The 26,178-nt window shown below is 41.5% G+C and overlaps 1 protein-coding gene across 5 annotated transcripts in view; it reads left to right on the top strand.

Annotated features, from left to right (window-relative positions):
* The window catches only part of EEFSEC (eukaryotic elongation factor, selenocysteine-tRNA specific), a 379,816-nt gene that overhangs the window by 228,937 nt on the left and 124,701 nt on the right, over nt 1-26,178 (top strand). For 4 of the 5 annotated variants that reach the window (XM_029601306.1, XM_029601302.1, XM_029601303.1 and 1 more), the window contains exon 6: nt 9,100-9,256. The exons of the other annotated variant lie outside the window; for it this stretch is intronic. In XM_029601306.1, the coding sequence (XP_029457166.1) occupies nt 9,100-9,256 (157 nt within the window). The remainder of the gene's footprint in view (nt 1-9,099; nt 9,257-26,178) is intronic. 5 annotated transcript variants of the gene reach the window in all.

Raw genomic sequence — 26,178 nt, 5'->3', positions numbered from 1 at the left:
TTTATAAATGCTTTGAATATTCTGCCCTAACTGAATTTTGCTTAGATAGGTTGAAATGCTCATTTAATGGTGGGGGAAGGGTTTGTACTGTAGATTAGTTCTAAAGTATTTACTCTTTACTCCACTGCCTTCATCTCTGCATTATTACAGTACTTAGCATACCTCCAGTAGTCAGGCAGAACCAAACAAAACCAAGCACAGACTTCAAAGCAAGTGAAACATTCATTCTGGCGTCTACTGGTTTCCAGCCCAAAGACGAATCATGCCGCGCTCAACAGACAGCGTAGGTCGTTTCCCAATACTCATCACCCACCGATTTATTATCTTTAAAGCGTACAGTCTCTTTTTGTTCCTCTTCACCTCTCCTACCTAATCTTCATGCTAAATGATTTCTAAGACACCCTCATTAGCAATCACTTTGTTCACTTCCAAGAAGGCTTTGCTGCCAAGTTGACAAACCCAAATAGATATTTTAGTTTATTTGTTTTTCCAAAGAATGCATCATCTGGCACTCAATGATAACACATTTAAATGGAAGCTATCAAACCACTTCTTGGCACTTTTATAGGCATGGTCTAAGAAAGTTGGACTGCTCAATTATTTGGTAACTAAGATTTAGGGCAAAAAGAAAAATGCAGTGTCATGAATTTGGTGTGCAAGTGTATTTCTTTCTGATTATCTCTGCAAATCATTGGTGAGACCTCAGCTAGACTTACATCCAGCTCTGAAGGCTTTATCTCCACAAGGATGTAGTTTGGAGGAGGGTTACCAAAGTGGTGCAGGCTGTATCATGAATTCTTAAGGACTTCAATATGTATATCTGAGGGGAGATATCATAGAGACATTGGTGTATTTATACTGTTGAAGTATTTCAAAGATGAGCATTTTTCAGGTGGAATAAGTTCTCCAACAAGAGGTCATGATATGAGGCTGAAGGAGAGTAGTTTTGTACAGAGAGGGTGGTGTGTGAATCACTTTTCCAGTGGATATGTTGAGGCAAACACTGTATCTGATTTAAGAAAGCATGGGATAAAGACAAGGAAGCAATAGGAACAGGACATGATCAGATCAAGTGGGCCTTGCAGACTTATCAGATAGCCTATTCTGTATTTTGCTTTGCTTTGTTTTTAAAGCAAACGCTTCAATATATCTGAACAAAACTATGAAGGAACACATTAGGCCAAACCTTGAACACTGCATTAGCAATACTTTTTCCCGTTGTACATGAATCTTGTGTTCTCTCCTTGAAATGGCAGAATATTTTACAAAAAGTCACCTATTTTTTTCTATTCCATCTCTCACTTTCTCTGTCTCTTAAAAATATAAAGAAGCTTACGCAGATTCTTTCTGCGCTCCTGCCTATAAATTTAAAAAAAATATTATGGTAATGTAGGTCAGTGAACTGAAACGCCACTGTACACCATAGGGGATTAAAGACAGAGATTTGACCGTATCCTTCTCTACTAGGTCATATGACAATATAAACAAAAATTGCAAGGAACCTTCAGCTTTTGCTTGGCCCTAATCCTTTGTTTATGTAGCACTTAAAATGACTTTTAGGGTCGTCTCTGTCTGGCATTAAAGTCCTAAAGCTTTGAAGTTTCTCTGAAGTTAATTAAATTAGTCTGCCCTCATTGCTAGCCCCTTGCTGCTGTTTCTGAGTAGACTATCCCTTTCTTTTACAATGCTGTCTTTTTATTTTTAATAATTTTTGCCAAGAAATAAAAAGAGGGGAGAAAGAGAAATTAAGATCTTCCAAAATGCAACTCTGTTAATAGGTCCAGCGATTGTCATCCTTGGTGTTCTAAAAAAAAAAAAAAAAGAGAGGATTAAAATAAAGATCAGGTGATTTGCGCTAAATTGCTGGTAAAGTAATTGCTAGTGTAGAGTTTCAGCGAGCGAATGAAATGCATTTCTGAGACTATATCAAGAGAAAAAGAGATAGAAACATAGAAGTGACGGCAGAAGAAGACCAAACGGCCCATCCAGTCTGCCCAGTAAGCTTTCACACTTATTTTTTCCATACTTATCTGTTACTCTTGTCCCTTATAAGTAACTTTTTGATTCTATTTCCCTTCCATCCCCGCCATCGATGTAGATAGCAGTGCTGGAGCTGCATCTAAGTGAAGTATCTAGCTAATTGGTTAGGGGTAGTAACTGCTGTAATAAGCAAGCTACTCCTATGCTTGTTTACCCAGCCTGTGCAATTCAGTCCTTGTTGGTAGTTGTCTGAATATAAATCATCTTTTCTTCATTCCCCATGCCATTGAAACAGAGAGCTAAGCTGGATATGTATTCCAAGTGAAGTATCAGGCTTGATTCGGGGTAGTAACCGCTGTAACAAGCAAGCTACTCCCCCTGCTTTTTTGTGGATGCAAATCCTTTTTTCCACATTTCCTCTTGCCGTTGAAGCATAGAGCAATGTTGGAGTCGCATTAACCGTGTGTATGTTTATTGAATAAGGATATTAATCTCCAGGTAGTAGCCGTCATTCTCGCAAGTCACCCCCATGCCTCTTCTCTTCATTCACATCCTCTAGACTTTATGGATCCACAGTGTTTGTCCCATGCCCCTTTGAAATCCTTCACAGTTTTAGTCTTCACCATTTCCTCCAGAAGGCCGTTCCAGGCATCCACCACCTGACATTGGTTCCTGACATTGGTTCTGAGTCTTTCTCCCTGGAGTTTTAAATCGTGACATCTGGTTCTGCTGATTTTTTTTTTTGCAACGGAAAAGGTTTGTCGTTGTCTTTGGATCATTAAAACCTTTCAAGTATCTGAAAGTCTGTATCATATCACCTCTGTTCCTCCTTTCCTCCAGGGTGTACATATTTAGATTCTTCAATCTCTCCTCATAAGTCATTCGATGAAGACCATCCACCTTTTTGGTCACCCTTCTCTGGACCGCCTCCATCCTGTCTCTGTCCCTTCAGGACAAATAAAAACATAAAATATAAAAAAAGAAAAAGGGGGGGGGAACCCTTTTGACTGGAAGAATGAACATACAAAATAATGGCTTTCAATTATGATTTTTCAATAGTATATTGATCAACATCCCACCAATTTAGTTAGTATTATTTATTTATTATTTATTTATTTAGAAACTTTTATATACCGACAACCGTTTGCACATCGTATCTGTTTACAGATAACTTAAAAACTTTTAGGCATTGCCTTTACATGGAACGGTAACTGTGAACTAAGGAACAGCAAACTTCTAAATAAACAGATTAATAGTATTTACAATGGTCGGAGACAAATTGTCGAAATACAGATTGGAAAACTAGGAAGGCAAGGAGGCAAATCGTACAAGATGTGCGATTCGGTAACTGGAAAAACAGAGACGGAAATTTACAAAGTATTTGACAAGCGTTAGGTAGTAAAAGTGTTAAAATCAGAGAGTAGGAGAGGGGGGCAAAGAGGAGGAGAGGAAGAAAAGGATAGTGTTGCCACTAAAAGGATGTAGCAGCAATATGTACAGGTTGAACAAGGAGGTGTACTAAATATGGTTAGGTGGTTTCAGGAGGGCGGTTCACGTTGGAAGGATAGGCCTGTACGAACAACCAGGTTTTTAGTTTTTTCTTGAATTTGGCTGTAGAGGTTTCAGTGCGTAGGTCGGGGGGCATGGAATTCCATAGGGTGGAACCAGCTAGGGAGAAAGCTCTGTTCATTGTGGAGCTGAGTTTGGTGGATTTGATGGAGGGGGTACGGAGAGTTCCTTGGAGTGCAGCACGGGTTGGACGGGTGGAGGTGCGAGGAAGTAGGGGAGGGTTGATCCAGCCGAATCAACCCTCCCCTACTTCCTATTAATTCCTACTTGCTATTAATCTCTAATAGCAAGCAACTTCACTGGAGGCATGTGAATGGGTCATGTGACATTTGTTGTGTGTTTGAGAAGAGCACCTGCGGGTGCGGGATGGGATCTGCATGACACCAAATCAGCGGCTCCTTTTGATTTTATCTGTTTGGGGAAATTGACAGAACTTTGGTATTGTATACCATTCTCTCTCTTTGACAATTTTCTCAATTTTTCGGTTTTTCCCTCTGTCACTAATTAGGCATTTTTTGATTAGAGTGATTTTTTGACAATCACTCTAAGTCAGACACAACAGGCCCTCTGCCCTGCCTCTTTGTTGCTGAAGAAAATTTGTTTGGAATTCACTTTGTTTTTGCACTTAGAAATGTCCATGAAGCAGGTTCTCACTTCTACAGATGCTCTCGCTGTTGCTGTAAGATGTCCATCGTGAATCATCACTAGGAGTATTACTGACATCTCTGGACATGACATCTACTCAGGATGTCTTGTCAAGCAGTTTGAGCCAGGCCAGTGAACCTTAAAGCCAACCTGTCTTTAAGGCCTGGCTATCCCGGTTCTCATCCTGCTCTTCTAACTATTAGGCTGCTACTTTTTCTGACAATCTTTATGACATTGGGCAAGTACTTCACCCTCCATTGTTTCAGGGACAAACTTAGGGGTCTTTTTACTAAGCCATGATATTTTACTATGGGAGGAGAGAAGTATCACAAGGAGTGTGGGGACATTCCTGTGATATTTCACCTCTCCCTGGTAAAATATCGTGGTGGTATCTCTTCAATATTTTTTCTTGTGAAAAAATTCCATGAGAAAAACTATTGCGGAGATAGGTGGAAAAAAGCACTCTGGCAGCCCACTTTGCCTGGGGCTACCATCATGTTAACAGTTCACATGGCCCAAAATAGCCTTCTCCCTTGAAGTGAAAACTCCCACTTGGTGGTCATGGAAGACTCCTGTCCACTCCCCCTCCCTTGCCACCTTTCAAGGCAGTTGGGAAAAAAAAGATTGCAGTGTCATGCAATGATGCCATGCCCCCATCCCAAACCCCTCTCCTTTGCAAAAAAATATATTCCCTGTTTATCCCTTCCCCCATTCCCAATCCCCCCTCCAAAGGCATTCAACCGCATGGCCCCCCTTCCATAAATTAAATCCCTATTGTCTGGGGCCTCTGGACCTCCCTGTACTATTAAAAGACTCCCTGGTGGTTCAGTAGTGGCCTGGAGTGCCCCCTAGCTCTGGGCCATTCAATGGTGTTTTTCAAAATAGCAATGATGACCTTTGCCTCATCAAGTGATGGGGCAAAGGCCAGGCGCTGCCATTTTGAAAGATGGCATTTGGGGTGGATCTGGGGCAGCCCTACTAATTTATTCTATGGAATTTAATCTATGGAAGGGGGAACCAAGGGGGCAGAAAGAAATACACAAATCTCTTGACAACATAAATAACCCACTACCACTGCAAGGCATGTTGTGAAGACTCTGGGGCCATCAGAAGTTCTTCTGTTTGCACTTTAGGCTACCTCCTGAGTCTTCACAACATGCCTTGCAGTGGTAATGGCTCACTTATGATGTTAAGGGATTTGTGTATTTCCTTATTTGGACAATTGGCTCCTAGTAGTCCCAACAAGAGACAATCTCTGATCATATCTCCTCACAGTGATAACCACTCTTCAATCCCTGGGATTCCTGTTCAATTTTGAGAAATCAGTTCTAGAACCTACTCAACGCCTTCAGTTCTTTGGAGCCAATATAGATACCAAGCAGATATGAGCATTCTTCTTTTTGAACAGAATAGCAACATTATCCAAGGTTGCCCATGAACTACTGGAATCATCATTGGTAATGACTTGCTGCATTCTAGTAACCTTGGACCACTTGACAGCGATAATTTACATGGTCCCTCTAACAGCTACACCTGCGCTGCCTGCAGTAGGGACTAAGAATGCAGTGGAATCATTTCCTTCAACCCACTTTACCCAAGGATCTTACTTGCACCAGAGGAGATAATGGAAATCCGATGGTGCTTCATTCCAACCCATACTATATCAGGTCATACTAATCAAGGTTGCCTCTACTGTGGGATGGGGTGCCCACACTGGATCCTATAAGATCCAGGGTATGTGGTCCACTTAAGAGTGATGTCTGCAGATCAAACAACTGGAGCTCAGAGCGATAGACAATGCACTGTGCACCTTCAGCCACATAGCCCAAGGGAAATAGATCCAGACAGACAAAACTTGCAATGTTCTACATTAACGGGAAGGAATCAGATCATGGATCGTATGCCAAGAAATCCTTCGCATATGGCATTGGGCGAAAAAGCCACATTGCAGGCCACTTACTTGGCAGGTATAGTGAACACCCTAGTGGACAGACTCAACAAGGATATTCTGCACTCACAAATGGTCCCTGAATCATACCATAGCCAATTGACAGTTCAGACTTTGGGGGTCAATCTTGGCTCCACCTCTTCACAACAGAAGATAGCCAAAAACTAAATCAATTCTGCTTCATACTCAGCAATCTATGGAAGACCCAAGATGCTTTCCTAATTCCCTGGAACACAGACTTTATGTATGCTTTTCCTCCCATAACCACTTATAGTGAGAACTGTATAGAAACTCATGAGGGACCATGCCACCATGATTTTGATCACACAGCGTTTCCAAGACATAGATGCTATATGAATGTAGTACAACTTTCCATGAATCCTCCCATACATTTGGGAGACAACCTATGTCTCCTATCTCAAGAAGACGACTCTCTCCTACATCCTGCTCTTCCAACTCTCAATCTCATGGCATGGATGTTGAGTGCTTGGTCTTATCACAATTGTCCTTACCAGAACCAATCCAAGATGTACTCCTCTCTGCAAAGAAGCCATCCACAAAGCAAAGTTATTCTTTTAAATGGAAGCGTTACTCAGGCTTAATCCATTCCTTGTGAGCCTAGACATCTCTTGTCCTATCTTTACTTTCTCTTGTGATCTCGACTTGCCATAGCATCCGTGCACGTACATTTCAGCAAGATTGTGGCTTATCATTCTCCAGAAAATGGAATGCTGATTTCCATGCATTCTCTTCTCCAATTTCATGAAAGGTCTTTTACACCTAAACCTACCAGTTCACAGACCACCAGTGCTATGGGAGCTCAATGTAGACCTCACTCACCTGATGCAATCACCGTTCAAGCCCATAGAGACTGTTTCTCTAAAGTATCTACTGTGGAAGGTTGTCTTTTAGTTACAGTTACCTCTACTCAACGAGTCAGTGAATTGCAAGTGCTTATATACTACCCACTTACATGTAATTCTTTCAAGATAAAGTAGTACTCAGAACGCATCCCAAATTCTTGCCGAAAGTGGTATCTGCATTCCATTTAAATCAATCAGTACTACTTTATTTCCAAAATCTCATGTACATAATGGAGAGAGAGAAAACTTTGGCTGCATACTTTGGACTTCAAAAGAGCTCTGGCTTACTATAAGCACCATGACAATTCCACAGGAAGGTATCACAACTGTACCATCTCATATGATCCAAACAGATTAGGCACAGCTGTAGTTAAGTGAACACTTTCCAATTGGATTACTGCAGCTGGTATCAAGCTCACTAATCCAATCAGAGCTCACCAGGTCAGATCAACAGCTTCCTCAATTGCGCATCTCAGGGAGGTTCCAATTGACATTAATAAAACAGCTATCTGGTCATCTGTGCATAATTTTATATCACATTACTGCTTAGATTCTCTAATTAATTTAAACAGTACAATGGGACAGGCAGTCTTGCACCATCTACTACAAAAATAGTCTGCTCTCTATGGTGGAGTCCGAGTTGCTTATAAGAAAACACTTTGCTGCAATCCTCAGCTTGGGACTCCCCCAGATCATGGCTAATTCAGTTCTGCTTAACAACAGAATAAAGCAAGGTTGCTTTCTGTAAATAGTGTTTTCTATAGATAGCAGGATGAATTAGCCATGAAATGTCCGCCCGCCTCCCTGGACAGCAGACTATATCCCTATGTCAGCTTTGAAATGGATTGAGGAGACTCTGAGGCAATGCCTGCATGGGTGCTCTCATACATGCTCAGTAGAGCTCAAAGCTCTACTAGCTTGGAGAGGCAGTTCCATTCAGTTCTGCCTGATGATGTCACCCACAGATCATAGTTAATTCATCCTGCTAGCCATGGAAAACACTGTTTATGGTAAACAAACTTGCTTTTCTTCACAGGACAATTTTAGTATTTATAGCATAACAAAAAATAGAAAAAAGTCTGTTTATATCAGCAGCTTTAAATCAAAAGTTACAGCTATCACAAATTGATAATCTTAGCTTAGGAGAGCTGCTTTCTCTTCTTTCCCAGGGCCTCAGTGTTACTCCCTGAGCTTTTATTCCTCTCCCCAGGGAAATTCTCTATATCTTGGCTTTCCCTCCCGGGTGTCATCTAAGGTGGACTGGGCTAGATAGCTGGAGCCCATCCTTTAAGGTGTTGTGAGGATTCTCCTATATACTCCTTCACATATGGATATAATATTGGTACCACAATATATGGATTATTCATATATATGTAATACATATTTATGAGAAGCAAATTAATCTTTGTATTGATTTTACAACCTAGAGTTCTGTAATTGACAAAAAGTAAATGCAACATACGATACATACATCTGATGGGATTAAGGCAATGCTATTGTTATTTTGCATATCCTAAGAAATTGACATACAGAAGTCAATTTTTTAAAAGCTGCTAAGCTACATAAAAAAATAGGTCATCTTATCTGTTTATCTTTAGCTGAATTTTCAGGCATACCTAACTGGCTAGGTTTGTAGCTGAAACTTCCTAAATCTAGTTGGATAAAATTTGTCCAGTTAGATTAGGCCAGCTATTTGTGGTGGTGAAGTGGTCGACTAAATTTATTGTTAGCACTGGAAATGTGTGCTGGCTGAATTAAAAACTCACCCCCGGGAACGTCTTCAGAGTTTCCCATTTTCTGATGGCTATATACATCCTGTGAATTTGGGAGAGAAATGTAGCTGATTGAGGTGCAAGGGTCCAAAGACATGCATTTACTTGGCTAACTTTTGAAGTTAACTGGGTAAATCTTTTGAAAATTATTCCATTAAAGACCCCATTTCATTTCTAATTTTGATGCTTCTTATAGCAAAAATATTCATTATGTTTACCCATTTTAAAAAGTAGACTGAAAAATTCAAAAACACTCAAAGTTCACAAAGGTAAAAGTGTAAATTATGCATAGAGCTGAAAAAATTCAAATCTTATTCTTCAGGTGAATGATGATTACAGTGTCATTGGACGTTCATTGTTCAAAAAGGAGACCAACATCCAGATTTTTGTGGGATTAAAGGTCAAGCTATCAACAGGAGAAGATGGAGTCATAGAGGGCAGCTTTGGACAGAGTGGCAAATTCAAAATACGAATTCCAAGTGAGTTTATGGTCTTCACACATGAGCTAATAAACTGTTCTGGAAAGATATAAAAGTAAATTACCAAGGCAAAACGTATGTATGTATATGTATATATGTATGAGGTAAGGCGATGCTTTCAGTATATTCAACTTTATTCACAAATTGGAAAGATGCTGAGTGTTGTCAAACCAAAGACCATATCTGAAATGAGCCCTTGATTATCAGTAATAATAAGCTCCAGGATGATTATCTTCTATTACATTTACATGTAATCTGTCCTTTATTGATTTCAAACTTGAAGGATAGCTCTGAATTTTAAGGTGTCAGCTAACATCTGTGTAAACTTGGAGCTCACAATTTCAAATCCTGGCATTTCAACTCAGCCTTGAAGATCACAGACTTGAGTTCTTCAATGCCAAAGAAAGATTTTATCATTAACAAAATGAACAGAAAACTGCTTAATACAGACCAGACCCCCAAACCCAAAAAGTGAATGTTTACTATTTAAACACAGAAAAGTACATATGCATATATTGGACACATGGTAGGACACACAGATGAATGGTGGAAATAGGACAAGTTTGAAACTTGTAGGCAGTAACACAATTGTCAAGGCTTTATAGTGTTAACTCTTTTTTCATAAAAATGTGTACTTCAGCCACCTTTCATAGGTATTCATGCATTCACAGACATAAATCTGGGAGAAGATGCAACCTTTTTCACAGGAACAAATGATCTAGACTAGAGCAATAGGTCATAATATGACTCAGGAACAACATCAGAAAATGTTTTCATGAAAAGGACAGTGGATGCATAGAATAGATTCCTAGAGGAGATGATAGAGATAAAAAGGGTAATGAAATTAAAGAAAACAAGGGATCCCTACTGACAAGGAAATAAAGGAGACCTGGGATTGACTGATTTCTGTGGTGTTCCTTGGAGAGTAAAATAGAGTGGACTGGATGGGCCTAATAGTTCTTGACTGATGTCACAGTCTATGAATGTGATAGGAACAGGGTTGGAAAGTTATAATTTTATAAACAACCTATTTCCTAGCATATAGACAGAATGACTCAGGACCAGTGGGTTTATGCTCCCTTGCCAGTAGATGGAGACTGAGCTAGCTGACATCGTAGTATATATAACCCTGTAGTGACCCCAGCCTGACAGTATTCTCCGTATCCAGCAGATGGTGGACTTGCATCTCCCTATGGGGATTGCTTTGAGCTTTTTGAAAGGAGAAATTTGAAATTCTAAATTCAGGAAAAGAAAGACCCGCTCTCCTGGGGTGATACCTAAAGGTCCCTCCCCAAGTTGAGAATTCCTGAGGCGATTTCCATGTTCCCTCAAAGAGGTGTGCCTTGGTCCGGTAGCTGGGCTTCCTGGCATGGACTTAGCTGCTAGTTCAGCTGAAAAGCAGCGGGTGCAGGAGGCCGAGTGCGGCAGTGATGGCAGATGCCCTCTCTTCCCTTAGCTGGAGACCGTCTCTGTGCTCAGCCGGTAAGCGCTAAGCTCAGGTAAGGTTTAAAAAAAAAAAAAAGGAGAAATTTTTATGTGAATCGGAGACAGAGGGGTTTCAGGACTTCCTCCGGTCTCCGTTCTTGGTGCGCCATGCCGATGTTCATTTCTTTCTTTTTTTTTTTTTAAACAATTTTTATTGCCGTAAACAACAAATAATCACAGTGGTTATAACCAGTAACAAGATAATAAAGACAATGTGAGGAATTATTCATTACATTCCGTTCCATCACCCCCCCTCCCCCATTCATGATATGCAAATAAAATGTAGAATGCCGATGTTGATTTCTGCTCCCATTGGGATTGGGGACCTGTGCAGCCTAGCAGGCTGAGCAGCCCCCGGTGGGCTAGGCCCCACAATTATGCTTTTTTCTTGCATGCTGCGTTGTAGGCTGCAGTGGCTGTTTTCACGCGTCCCTGTGCATGTTCTGCTGCCCTCTTTAGGCCATCAGTATGCGCAGTGTGTTGACTGCGCAAGAATTGTGCGCTTGATTTTTGGGCGTGCTTTTTATGCATAAACATTTTTACGTGCTTAACTTGGCGCACAGGTTGTGCGTGCACCTTGCCGTGCTTTCTTCCAGGTACTTATTTTTTGGGCGCATTTAGTTTTTGAGTGCGAGCCATTCCGACTCACGTTTACCTCAACGATGGCGCGCCGGTAAGCAAGAAGCCTAAGTGTTTTCCTATTTGTGTTGCCTGTCATATTAGGGCTTCTCAGCCTGACCTAGCTTCTAACCTGTGTCAGCACTGCTCAGACGCTCAAGGAGAGTTGTCTTCCCCAGATTTTGCTAAGCCTGGCTCTTCCCAGTCTGATGATGGGTTGGTCTCGGTCTTTATTTATTTATTTATTTAAGGACTTTTATATACCGAAGATCATGTACTAGTACTTGACTCGTAGGATGCCAGATCTTGGTTCTCCTTTGACTGGCGCCTCCGCTGGCGAGGATAGTTCTGTGGGACCAGCTCCAGTCCCTTCTGAGCTTGCCCTGGACCCAGCTGCTTTTTCTTGGGTGGAATTTTTTCAAGGCTTACAAGCCTTTCTTCAAGCGCAGTCTTCCGCTTCCCCCATTTCTGTCCGGTCAGACCCTCAGCTGGTGGCTCCTCCCTCTTCCAGTCCTATGCTTAAGCGCTGGGGCTCACCTCTGCTCCCTGTGGGTGTTCCCAACAGGAATCCAGATGGTACAGATGATGAAGTTGATCCTGATTATCTGGAAAATGGGGAAATTCTTCCAGAGCTGGAACCATATTGAACCATGTTGCGGTTCTTTCATAGAGAAGAACTGCTGGCCCTGATTTCCCAGCCCTTGAAACAGCTGGGTGTTCCTGTTTCGGATACTGTGTCAGAGCCGAGGAAGAATCCTATTTTAGTTTCCTTACGTAAAGCCTCTTGTTTTTCCTGGTGATGGATGCCATCCACAAATTGATTGATCTGGAATGGAATGCCCCAGAGGCAAATTTTAAAGAAGGTCGGACATTGGAAGGCTTGTACCCCAGGGATCCAGCTGTGGGAGAGCGTTTGTGTTTTCAGAAAGTGGATGCTCTGGTATGTGCCGTAGAGGGAGGAGCAGCCTTGAAGGATGTACATGATAGAATGATTGAAGCTATTCTTAAGCAAGCCTTTGAGGCAGTGACTATGAATGTACAGATTACCTCCTGTTGCACCCTAGTGGCGAGATCTTGTCTGCTTCTCTCTCAGGAGGTTGATGAGTCTGGAGGGAACTCGAGTGGTTATGGAGCCTGCTGCCTCCTTTTTAGCAGATGCAGGCTGTGATATTTGGTCTGTAACTCGGCCAGAAGAGTGGCTTCGGTGATTGCAGCCAGGAGTCAGCTCTGGTTGTGAAATTGGTCAGCTGACAAGGCTTCAAAAGCCAATCTTACCATGATGCCTTTAAAGGCTCACTCTTGTTTGGGAGTGAGTTGGAGAAACTGGCCTGTAAGTGGGGCGAGTCTTTGGTGCCTTGGTTGCCGGAGGACAAGAAACATTTACAGTGCCCCTTTGGTATGAGGGCTCGTTTCTGGGGTTTCAGGCATTTTCATCCGTACAGAGGGACGAATTTTCAGCGGCCTCGGCCTTTCGGTAGGTCTCAGTCCTTTCGTCCCCAGCAGCTCAAGAGAGGAGCAGGCTCGGGGCTTCCCAAGCTTCCCAGTGAAGGTTTGCCAACCCATTTTCTGGAACAGGAAATAGGGGGATGTCTCTCTCTTTCTTTTATTGGGGGTGGGTAGAGATCATGTCAGACCAGTGGGACCTGGAGGTGATACATGAAGGGTATGCACTGGAATTTCACAGTATTCCTCAGGACGTGTTCATGGAGTCCCCTTGCTACTCCCTGCAGAAGGAGTAGGCAGGAGTTCATGCTTCAGAGGCTCCTCAGACTGAGGGCTGTGGTTCCGGTGCCCGCATCTCAAAGTATGGGGCGATATTCCATTAATTTTGTTAGCCCAAGAAGGAGGGCTCCTTTCTTCCCATCTTGGATTTCAAGAGGGTCAATCGTCACTTGAAGGTGACTCATTTTCGACTGGAAACCTTATACTCTGAAATAATAGTGGTATAATCGGGAGAATTTCTGACTTACCTTGATCTGTCAGAGGCTTACCTTCATATTCCCATCCGATTGGAACCCCAATGCTTTCTATGCTTTGCGGTGTTAGGGGCACCATTATCAGTTTCTGGCACTGCCTTTTGGTTTAGCCACTGCTCCCAGAACATTTTCTAAGATTATGGTGGTGGTAGCAGCAGCCTTGTGAAAAGAAAATCTTCGTGCATCTGTATTTGAAAGACTGGTTGATTTGAGCCACGTCTCAGGAAGAGAGCCACCTGGTGACACACAGGTGATCTCCTTATTGCAGGAGCTCATTTGGGTGGTGAACTTGACAAAAAGCAATCTTCAACCATCCCAGTCGTTGGAGTATCTGGGGGTCCAGTTCGACACAGGACAGGACCAAGTTTTCCTACCGGACGTTTGGCTCCAGTGATTGATGTCTCAAGTGCATCAGTTGATGGACACCATATGCCCAATGCTGTGATCCCTACCTACAGGTACTTGGCTTGAAGGCAGCCCCCCTGGAAGTGGTGGGCAAGGGCGCATATGCATCTTCTGGGTTCTCCATCTCCTTGGAACACATCGTCTCAGGATTATGCGGTTGGCTGCACTTGCCAATGGAAATCTGCTCCCGCCTTTAGTGGTGGTTGCAGGAGGATTATCTTAGAACGGGAGTTCCCTTGTCCTCTCTGGCCTGGTTGGTTCTCACGACAGATGCGAGTCTCCATGGTTGGGGGGCTCACTGTCTGGAGTTAATGGCCTGGGGCACTGGAATGCTGAAGAGTCCCACTGGAACATCAATTGCCTGGAGGCCCGGGTGGTATGGCTGGCATGCTTGCAGTTCAACCACAGGTGGCAGATTTAAGTGGTTCATGTGATGTTGGACAACACAATAATGGTGGCTTATATCAATTGCCAGAGTGGAACCAAGAGCCAGCAAGTGTCGCAGGAAATAGACCAGCTCATGAAATGGGCGGAAGGTCATCTGCCTCTCACATTGCAGGAAACGACAACGTAAGAGCGGACTTTCTCAACAGGGAGAGTCTGGACCCAGGAGAGTGAATGCTTCAGCTGAGGCATTTCAGCTGATTGTGGATTCCTGGGGCCTTCCGTTCCTAGACCTGCTGGTGACTTCTTGAAATGTGAAGGTCCTTCGCTTCTACAGTTGCACCATGGTCCCTGGGAATATACGCTCTCGTACAAGTCTGGCTGGAAGACAGATTGCTTTATGCGTTTCCTCCGTGGCCCTTACTGGGCAGGATAATTTGCAAGATTGAAGGCCATGGGGGGACTAGTACTCCTGGTGGCACTGAACTGGTCCAGGCGTCTGGAATGTGGATTTATGACTACTCCTGGTGGAGGCCTCCCTTTGTCTTTCATCGCATGTGGATCTGCTTCAGCAGGGACCGGTTCTTCACGAGGATCTGACTCTATTCTGTCTTACAGTTTGGCCCTTGAGAGGGCTTGCCTATTAAAGTGTGGTTAATCCTCTGTGGAGATTGCCACTTTACTCAGCACTCACAAGTTCTTCACTTCCTTGGCCTATGTGCGGGTTTGGAGAGTTTTTGAGGCCCGGTGTGAGGTCTGGGGTGTTCTTCCTCATTCAGTAAAGATCCCTCTCATTCTGGATTTTTTGCAGGATGGATTGAATAAAGGCTTGTGGTAATAATGGGAGATTTCAATTACCACAAACAATATCCGTGTAATTTATCCAAGATACAACGAATAATACAAGTACTGCAAGTGAACACGTTGTACAAAGGTTTTGAACTTTCAGTGTGTTAGATTTTTATAAGTATATTTATTATTGTGTATTTAGGACCATCATAACACCCGCGGTCTGCAAGCATTTTATGCCTGTATTTTCAGCCACTACGGGTCATTTTTAATCATCTGTCCATAACCCTGAATGTCCTTTTATTTTATGATCACTTTTTTTCTGATTTTTAAATTTTTCTTAAAACTTGTGGAATGATACTTTTCTTTTGCTGGCGCTACCGCGCTCCTGCACAAGTTCAGTTTTTTGTCGGCGCTGCTGCTGCACAAGTCCAGTCCGATGTGCGTTTCGCAGGGCTGCTGCTTCAGGGACTCTGGTGGACGGTGTACTTCGGGCAGTATTTTTCTAAGAAGTATATTTCTTCAAATCCACATAAGTTTTCAAAGCTCAGACGCCGAAAAGAGGATATGGCGGCAAAACTTGAAACAAGCCAAATAAGAACCAAAAGCTTTGAAAACTGATGTGGATTTGAAGAAATATACTTCTTAGAAAAATACTGCCCAAGGTACACCGTCCACCACAGTCCCTGAAGCAGCAGCCCTGCGAAACGTACTTCGGACTGGACTTGTGCGGCAGCGCGGTAGTGCCAGCAAAAGGGAAGTATCATTCCACACGTTTTAAGAAAAATTAAAAAATCGGAAAAAAGTGTTCATAAAATAAAAGGACATTCAGGGTTACAGACAGATGATTAAAAATGACCCGTAGCGGCTGAAAATACAGGCATAAAATGCTTGCAGACCGCGGGTGTTATGATGGTCCTAAATACACAATAAAAAATATACTTATAAAAATCTAACACACTGAAAGTTCAAAACCTTTGTACAATGTGTTCACTTGCAGATTTCAATTACCCCAATATTGACTGGGTAAATGTATCATCGGGACATGCTAGAGAGATAAAGTTCCTGGATGGAAAAAATGACAGCTTTATGGAGCAATTGGTTCAGGAACCGACAAGAGAGGGAGCAATTTTAGATCTAATTCTCAGTGGAGCACAGGATTTGGTGAGAGAGGTAACTGCGCCTGGCAATAGTGATCATAATATGATCAAATTTGAATTAATGACTGGAAGGGGGTGACAGTAAGCAAATCCACAGCTCTCATGCTAAACTTTCAAAAGGGAAACTTTGATAAAATGAGAAAAATAGTTAAAAAAACAAAACAAAAAAAAAAAACTGAAAGGAGCAGCTACAAAGGTAAAAAGTATGCAAGAGGCGTGGTCATTGTTAAAAAAAAAAAAAAAAAAAAAATACCATCCTAGAAGCACAGTCCAGATGTATTCCAATATTCAACAACAACCTATTGAATAAAGTAAACCTAAATACAGGAGTCCCACAAGGATCTGCCCTGTCAGCTACTCTTCAACATCTATCTCCTACCAATTTGTCACACACTGGATCACCTAGGTCTGACTTTTTTCCTATATTTATTTATTTATTTGTTTATTTATTTATTTAAACTCTTTTCTGTACTGTTTCTAAGTTATATACCATCGCTACAGTTTACATGTAGGCACATAAGTAAGTTGGCGTAAGCGTACTATAGTATATTCTAACAGGTGCCATTAAGTTTCGGTTACATTAAATCATAAAAATACGTACAAATGTTTAGTGATGTAAGTTCTGGCCAGGTGTACCTAGAAGGTACTTTTACAGGTCAAAAAATTCATATTTACTGTGTTATATTATTACATTCATTGTGTACTCAATACGCTTGAAGAAATCTATGAGAGAATAACCATCTATCTCGCAGAAATCAAACTATGTCTATCCACCCTAAAACTCATAATAAACATCAAGAAAACTGAATTAATCATCCTAGAAAAAAAAGTCAATCACTCACCCATGCAACCACTCAAAACAGAAAACCCCAAAACACTAATCTCTCCTGTTAACCATGCTAGAAACCTAGGAATCACCATAGACAAAGAATTATCATACAAATCCCACATAACAAATACAATTAAAGATGGATTTCATAAATTACTTACACTCAGACATCTTAAGCCTTTTCTTACAAGAATGATTTCAGAACAGTCCTGCAACTATTCATATTTTCCAGCAAAGACTACTGCAATACCCTACTCCTTAGCCTACCATTTACTACCATCCGTCCACTCCAAATACTACAGAATGCAGCCACCAGAATTCTAACAGGAACAAAGAAACACGAACATATTACTCCAACCCTCATCTCTTTACACTGGCTCTCCTCCACAAAATAATCACAGGACAGCAAAACTACTGGCTAAGCAAACACATCGAACTACACACTCCAAAAAGGAACCTTCGCTCAACGAATAAAGGTCTCCTCAAAATCCCTCACGAAAGAACCACTCATCTGATTTCAACCCGTGAGAGAGCTATATCCATCACCAGCCCTGCACTATGGAACTCATTACCATCCAATTTAAGAACACAACCAAACACTAAAACGTTTAAAAAAGAGTTAAAAACCTGGCTTTTCACCAGAGCCTACTCAGACGCTCTCAACCATCAACACCAACAGTCTCCCACCCAATACAACATCAAGAAAACAGAGATACCATCGTGTCCACCCATGGAGTCTCATCAGAACTGCTAAACCCACTATACACCAGTCTAGAACCTTTTTCAATATGTAATAACCAACACTTCCTGATGCTTTTATTTTTTTACCCAACTTGTTCACCTATTATACTCACTGTAGAAAACCTGATGCAACTTTGTCTACCTATTAAGATCACTGTTAACCGTTATGATGGCAAAACCGAATGACGGTATACAAAACATGTTAAATAAATAAATAAATTAAGAAAGGTGGAAAGAAGGCAAAATGATCACTGGCATGGTTAAAAGGGAAGGTGAAAGAAGCTATTTTAGCCAAAAGATCTTCATTCAAAAATTGGAAGAAAGATCCAACAGAAGAAAATAGGATAATGCATAAGTGTTGGCAAGTTAAATGTAAGACATTGATAAGATAGGCTAAGAGAGAATTTGAAAATAAGTTGGCCGTGGAGGCAAAAACTCACAGTAAAAACGTTTTAAAATATATCCGAAGCAGAAAGCCTGTGAGGGAGTCAGTTGGACCGTTAGATGATTGAGGGGTTAAAGGGGCAATTAGAGAAGATAAGGCCATCACGGAAAGATTAAATGATTTTTTTGCTTCAGTGTTTACTGAAGATGTTGGGGAGATACCCGTATCAGAGAAGGTTTTCATGGGTAATGATTCAGATGGACTGAACCAAATCACGGTGAACTTAGAAGATGTGGTAGGCCTGATTGACAAATTTAAGAGTAGTAAATCACCTGGACCGGATGGTATACACCCCCGGATGGTATACACCCCAGGGTTCTGAAGGAACTAAAAATTGAAATTTCAGACCTATTAGTAAAAATTTGTAACCTGTCATTAAAATCATCCATTGTACCTGAAGACTGGAGGGTGGCTAATGTAACACCAATATTTAAAAAGGGCTCCAGGGGCGATCCGGGAAACTACAGTCCAGTTAGCTTGACTTCAGTGCCAGGAAAAATAGTGGAAAGTGTTCTAAATATCAAAATCACAGAACATATAGAAAGACATGTTTTAATGGAACAAAGTCAGCATGGCTTTACCCAAGTCAAGTCTTGCCTCACAAATCTGCTTCAGTTTTTTGAAGGAGTTAATAAACATGTGGATAAAGGTGAACCGGTAGATGTACTGTATTTGGATTTTCAGAAGGCGTTTGATAAAGTTCCTCATGAGAGGCTTCTAGGAAAAGTAAAAAGTCATGGGATAAATGGCAATGTCCTTTCGTGGATTACAAACTGGCTAAAAGCAGGAAACAGAGAGTAGGATTAAATGGACAATTTTCTCAGTGGAAGGGTGTGGGCAGTGGAGTGCCTCAGGAATCTGTATTGGGACCCTTACTTTTCAATTTATTTATAAATGATCTGGAAAGAAATACGACAAGTGAGGTAATCAAATTTGCAGATGATACAAAATTGTTCAGAGTAGTTAAATCACAAACAGATTGTGATAAATTGCAGGAAGACCTTGTGAAACTGGAAAATGGGCATCCAAATGGCAAATGAAATTTAATGTGGATAAGTGCAAGGTGATGCATATAGGGAAAAATAACCCATGCTATAGTTTCACAATGTTAGGTTCCATATTAGGTGCTACAACCCAAGAAAGAGATCTAGGAGTCATAGCGGATAACACATTGAAATCATCGGTTCATTGTGCTGCGGCAGTCAAAAAAGCAAACAGAATGTTGGGAATTATTAGAAAAGGAATGGTGAATTAAACGGAAAATGTCATAATGCCTCTGTATCGCTCCATGGTGAGACCGCACCTTGAATACTGGGCTGGATTTTAAATGCCCTGCGCGCGTAAATCCGGCCGTATTTACGTGCACAGGGCCCTCGCGTGCCTATTTTGCAGAGGCTGCCGGTGCGCGCACAGCTTCGTAAAAGGGGCGGGGGAGGGGCGTGTCAGGGGGCGGTTCGGGGCGGGACTGGGGGCATGGTGCCGGTTCGGGGGCGTGGTCGAGGCCTCCAGACCAGCCCCTGGGTCGGGTGATGGCGCGCCAGCAGCCCACTGGCGCGCGCAGATTTACGTCTGCTTTCAGCAGGCATAAATCTGCCAACAAAAGGTGGGGGGGGGGAGTTTAGATAGGGCCGGGGGGGTGGGTTAGGTAGGGGAAGGGAGGGGGGAAGGTGCAGGGGGGGAGTGGAAAGAAAGTTCCCTCCGAGGCCACTCCGATTTCGCACCCCCTTGCGCTTGCCGAACCCGGATTTTATAAGATACGCGCGGCTATGCGCGTATCTTATAAAATCCAGCGTACGTTTGTTCGCGCCTGGTGCGCGAACAAAAGTACACGCTCGTGCAAAATTATAAAATCTACCCCACTGTGTACAATTCTGGTCGCCGCATCTCAAAAAAGATATAATTGCGTTAGAGAAGGTACAGAGAAGTGCGACGAAAATGATAAAGGGAATGGACAGCTCCCCTATGAGGAAAGACTAAAGAGGTTAGGACTTTTCAGTTTGGAGAAGAGACGGCTGAGGGGGATATGATAGAGGTGTTTAAAATCATGAGAGGTCAAGAACAGGTTAATGTGAATCAGTTATTTACTCTTTCGGATAATAGAAAGACTAGGGGACACTCCATGAAGCTAGCATGTGGCACATTTAAAATTAATCGGAAAAAGTTCTTTTTCACTCAACACACAATTAAACTCTGGAATTTGTTGCCAGAGAATGTGGTTAGTGCAGTTAGTGTAGCTGTGTTTAAAAAAGGATTGGATAAGTTCTTGGGGGAGAAATCCATTACCTACTATTAATTAAGTTGACTTAGAAAATAGCCACTGCTATTACTAGCAACAGTAGCATGGAATAGACTTAGTTTTTGGGTACTTGCCACGTTCTTACTGCCTGGATTGGCCACTGTTGGAAACAGGATGCTGGGCTTGATGGACCCTTGGTCTGACCCAGTATGGCATGTTCTTATGTGGGGCTTTGGAGAGCAGTAGGTGGTGTATTAATGTTCTAGGGCATGGTATAATAGTTGCATTGTTTCCGTGTCATAGATAAGGCTGCTGTTTGAGTCCTGAGATAGTGCTGTATGGTATGGTATGGTATGGCAAGGTTAGAGATGGTTTTTTTTTGCATTGGTTTGTGTTACTTCTCAAAGTATTTGGCAGTGAAGGGTTTGTAGTTACTGATATGAGTGTGTGTGTGGAAGAGGAGGAGTATTAAGTGAGTATGCATGTGCGTGAGAGTCTGGGGAATGAATGAGAGATATGAGAGTGAGTGTATGTATATTTGTGAAATGAGTATATATATGAGAGAGTATGACAGCGAATATGCAAGTAAGAAAGTTTGTGTGCATGCTGCTGCAATGTTCCCTCTAAGGATTGGGTTGCTGTGAGCATAAAATTGATAGGCTTTTTACATCAAAGAAAGTAGGGCCCACAAGGTAATGAAACCAAACATTTTTGCTCACAGCAGCCCAATCCTTAGAGGGAACATTGCTAGTCAATTTGTTTTTCTCAGGAAATTGTTATAAACAACATGAAATTTCATTACCTCCAGAACAGAATAAGAAGGCTTCAGCTCAGCATATTTCAAGACTGTTTCAAGGCATTGTGCAGCAGTAGCCCTGGCCACTAGTTTATTCTCTGTGGTTGTCATCTTCTTCAGTGTCTTGCTCAAGTGTAGTGGATCCCTCAAGATGCACAATCTTTTCTATAATTTTAGAAACAGTTAGGGTTTGTGTAACATCAAGGTACTAATCAATGTTAATCCACTTTTCAAGTTCAGTATCTTTTGATTTTAATGACAGGGCTTGTAGCATCAGCATTTTGAATGACATTAAGAAAGAATATCTTTCAGTTAATTTTCTTCTCTTGCACATTAAAACCTTCAAATTCTTCTGCTGTCCACAATTTTCTGCAGCCTTAAGAACATAAGTTGTCATACTGGGTCACACCAAGGGTCCATCAAGCCCAGTATCCTGTTTCCAGCAGTAGCCAATCCAGGATACAAGTACCTGGCAGGTACCCAAAGATTAAATAGATCCCATGCTATATTGCCCAAAATAAGCAGTGGCTGGTTCCCTAAGTCAACTTGACTAATAGCACTTTATGGACTTCTCCAGGAACTTGTCTAAACCTTTTTTCATTCCCAGCTAAGTAACTGCCTTAACCACATCTTCTGGCAACAAATTCCAGAGCTTGTGCGTTGAGTGAAATAATTTTCTCCAATTTGTTTTAAATGTGCTAGTTGCTAACTTCATAATCTGAAAGAGTAAACAACGGATTCACATTTACCCATTCTAGACCGCTCATGGTTTTGTAGACCTCCATCATATCCCCCCTCAGCCATCTCTTCTCCAGGCTGAACAGCCCTAACCTCTTTAGACTTTTCTCCTAGGGGAGCTGTTCTTTCCCCTTTATAATTTTGGTTGCTCTTCTCTGTACCTTTCCCAGTGCATTTATATCTTTTCTGAGTTGCAGCGATCAAAATTGCACACAGTACTGAAAGTGCATTCTCACCATGGAGCGATACAGAGGCATTATAACAGTCTCCATTTTATTCACCATTCCCTTCCTAATAATTCCTAACATTGTTTGCTTTTTTGACCGCCACAGCACACTGAGCCGATAATATCAATGTATTGTCCACTATGAAGTTTAAGTCTTTTTCCTGGGTGGTAACTCCTAAAATGAAACTTAACATCATGTAACTACAGCACTTGTCCACATTAAATTTCATCTGTCATTTGGATACCCAATCTTCCAGTCTCACAAGGTCCTCCTGCAATTTATCACAATCTGCTTGTGATTTAACTACTCTGAATAATTTTGTGTTATCTGCAAACTTGATTTCCTCTCTCATTCTTCCCCTTTCCAGATCATTTATAAATATATTAAAAATACCAGTCTAAGTACAGATCCCTGAGGCACTCCATTGTTTACCTCTCCTCTCTGAAAAAAATTATTATTTAATTCTACTTTCTGTTTCCTGTCTTTAATCAGTTTGCAATCCACAAAATTACATTGCTTCCTATCCCATGACTTTTTAATTTTCTTAGAAGCCTTTCATGGGGACCTTTGTCAAACGCTTTCTGAAAATCCAAATACATTATTTCTACCAACTCACCTTTATCCATATATTTATTAACTCCTTCAAATAAAGCAGCAGATTTGCAGGGCAAGACTTCCCTTTATTTATTTATTTATTTATTTATTTGTGGTTTTTATATACCGACACTCATCTGGGACATCACATGGGTTTACATTAAATGATAAAAAACTGCACATGAAATGTGCTTGACATATAACAAGAGAAACAGGTATATATAGAACAAATTAACGGGGTACAAGCCTAGATGTATGCATGATAACTATGGGGAACAGGGCCCATTCTGTCTGTGTTCCATTAAACCATGTCTACCTATATGTTCTGTGATTTTTTTTTTCCTTAGAATAGTTTCCATGATTTTTCCTGGCACTGAAGTCAGGCTCACGAGCCCTCTTTAAATATTGGGGTTACATTAGCAAATCTTCCAGTCCTCAGGTACAATGAACAATTTTAATGGCAGGTTACAAATTACTAGTAATAGATCTGAAATTTCATTTTTTAGTTCTTTCAGAACTCTAAGGTGTATACCATCTGGTCTGGGTGATTTACTACTCTTCAGTTTGTCAATCTGGCCTACTACATCTTCCAGGTTCACCGTGATTTGGTTCAGTTCATCTGAATCATCACTCTTGAAAACTGTCTCTGGAAGGGATATCTCCCCAACATCTTCATTTGTAAACACCAAAGCAAAGAATTAATTTAGCCTTTCCACAAATGTCTTATCTTCCATAAGCATGCCTTTAACTCCTTGATCATCTAACAGTCCAACAAACTCCCTCACAGGCTTCCTGCTTCAGATATATTTAAAAAAGTTTTTATTATGAGTTTTTGCCTATAGACCAGCTTCTGTTCAAATTCTCTTAGCCTGTCCTATCAATGTTTTACATTTAGCTTGCTAATGCTTATACTTTTTCCTTCAGATGAATCCTTCTTCCAAGTTTTGAAGGATTTTTTTTGGCTAAAATAGCCTCTTTCACTTCGCCTTTTAACCAAGCTGGAAGTTGTTTGGCCTTTCTTCCAGCTTTCTTATATATATCTGGACAGCACTTCTAAGATTGTTAAAAAAAAGAAAAAAAACCCCAAACATGTCTACACCTGTTCTACACTCTTAACTTTTATAGCTATAGCTTTGTTTTTTTTCTAATTATCTTCCTCATTTTATCCAAGTCTTTCTTTTGAAAATTTCGTGCTAGAGCTGTAGATGTATTTATTGTCCCCCTACCAGTCATTAATTCAAGTTTTTGGTTATGATCACTATTGCCAAGTGACCCCACCACCGTTACCACTCTCACCAAATCCTGGATTTGACTAAGAATTAGATCTAAAATGGCTCCCTCTCTTGTTGGTTCCTGATCCAATTTCTCCATGAAGCAATCATTTATTCCATCCAGGAACTTTACCTCTCTAGCATGTCCTGTTGTTACATTTACCTAGTCAGTATTGGGGTAATTGGAATCTCCCATTTTTACTGCATTGCCAAGTTGATTAGTTTCCTTTATATTTCTTAGCATTTCATTGTCCTTCTTATCAGTTTGGTAAGATGGACAGTGGTATACTATCACTACCCTTCCCCAACACACATGGGATTTCTACCCATAAAGATTTGATTGTGTATTTAGTCTCTTACTGGATCTTTAGCCTATTTGGACTCTTTGCCATCCTGAATATTTATTTAGAATTTTTCTATACTGGTGTTTGTGTATCAAATATATATCACATCTGTTTACATTGAAACAATGGATGCAAAATAGCATTACATAGAACAGGGGTTACGCGGAATTGGGATCCATGCAGATAAATAACTGGGGTTAAATACAAACTACTAATATGATAAACGAGTATAGCACCAACAATAAACTGAATTAAGAATTAACAATAGATATTAAGTTAAAGGTAGCAATAAATATGAAATTAAAACTAAATATGAAATAAAGAACAAATAAGTAGTTAAGCTGAAGAGCATACATTGAACTGTGGTCCAGATCGGGATGACAAATCTCAAAGTTACGACAGAGGCTTGGGGGGAGACCAAACAAAAAGGGGAACCTGGGTGAGAGGGGGGGGAAATTTTTTACTAGTGTCCTGTTATGAGAAATGAGAATGATCGTCTAAAATGGGAGAGAAGAAGAGAAGAACGAATATCTATAAAGGAGTGAAGCTCTTAGAGTAGCCAACAATTTTCAGTCTTTGTATGTGGTATCGATTGTCAGATTAGGGAAATGCTTGGCTGAATAGCCACGTTTTGAGCTTTTTTTTGAAGGTCAGTGGGCAAGGTTCTTGATGGAGGTCAGGGGGAGAGCATTCCATTGTGGGGGACCGGCAGTTGATAGCACGCGTTTCCTAAAGGAGGTCTTAGCTGGGGGGACGTAAAGAGTGCCTTTGTAGAAACTTCTAACAGGTCTGGATGAAGAGTTGATCCACCCTATCATTGCGGTATGATTTGTACCCAGTTATAGCGCTGTCCCATTGGTTATCCTCCTCCTATCAGGTGTCTGCGATACCAGTTATGTCTACCTTTTCATTCAGTGCTATTCAGCCTAACTCTTCCATCTTCTTAGACTTCTGGCATTGGCATATAGACATTTTAAAATATGTTGACAAGGATAATTTGTAATCTATTAAGTCGGGAGTTCTTTATTTACAGGCACATAGACTACTTTTATTTTTATAGGAACCTCTCTGTTGGGATGTACTAATTCTTCTGTTTCTTTAGTATCCTTCGAATATACCTCCCTCCAAACCATGTGCTTTTCAGCGATTGTCTGCTTCCCCCTTTATTCTAGCTTAAAAGCTGCTCTGACATCTTTGTAAAGGTTAGTACCAGCAGCCTGGTTCCACTCTGGTTATGGTGGAGCCCATCCTTTCAGAAAAGACTCCCCTTTTCTCAAAAATGTTGGCCAGTTCCTTTCAAAACTGAATCCTTCTTCCCTTCACCATTGTCTCATCTACCCTTTGAGACTCTGGAGCTCTGCCTGCTGCTGGGGAACCTACATGTGGAACAAGGAACATTTCTGAGAATGCTACCCTATAGGTTTTGGATTTCAGCTTTCTACTTAAAAGCCTAAATTTGGCTTCAGAACGTCCCTTCCTCACATTCCTATGTCGTTGGTGCCCACATGTACCACAACAGCTGGCTCCTCTCCAGAACGGTCTAAAATCCTATCTAGGTAACGCGTGAGATCTGCCACCTTCGCACAGGCAGGCAAGTTACCAGGCAATCCTCTCATCCAGCAGTCACCCAGCTATCTACATTCCTAGTAATTGAATTACTAGTTAAGACGACTTACCTAATCCTTCCCTCCTCGGCAGTAGCCCTGGGAGACTTGTCCTCGGTGCAGGATGACACTGCATCAACTGGAAAGCAGGTCCTTGCTACAGGATAGCTTCCTGCTACATGAGGGTGATGGTGTCCAAGCAGGAGACCTTCCTCCTCCAGCACCTGGGCTGTCAGACTGGAGTTGGGACTTGGCTACCATGTCTCTGAAGGTCTCCTCT

Source organism: Rhinatrema bivittatum, chromosome 4 (assembly GCF_901001135.1).
Source record: "Rhinatrema bivittatum chromosome 4, aRhiBiv1.1, whole genome shotgun sequence".
Taxonomy (NCBI): Eukaryota; Metazoa; Chordata; class Amphibia; order Gymnophiona; family Rhinatrematidae; genus Rhinatrema; species Rhinatrema bivittatum.
The sequence above is the reverse complement of the archived record's forward strand: the minus strand, read 5'-3'. Positions and strand labels throughout refer to the sequence as shown.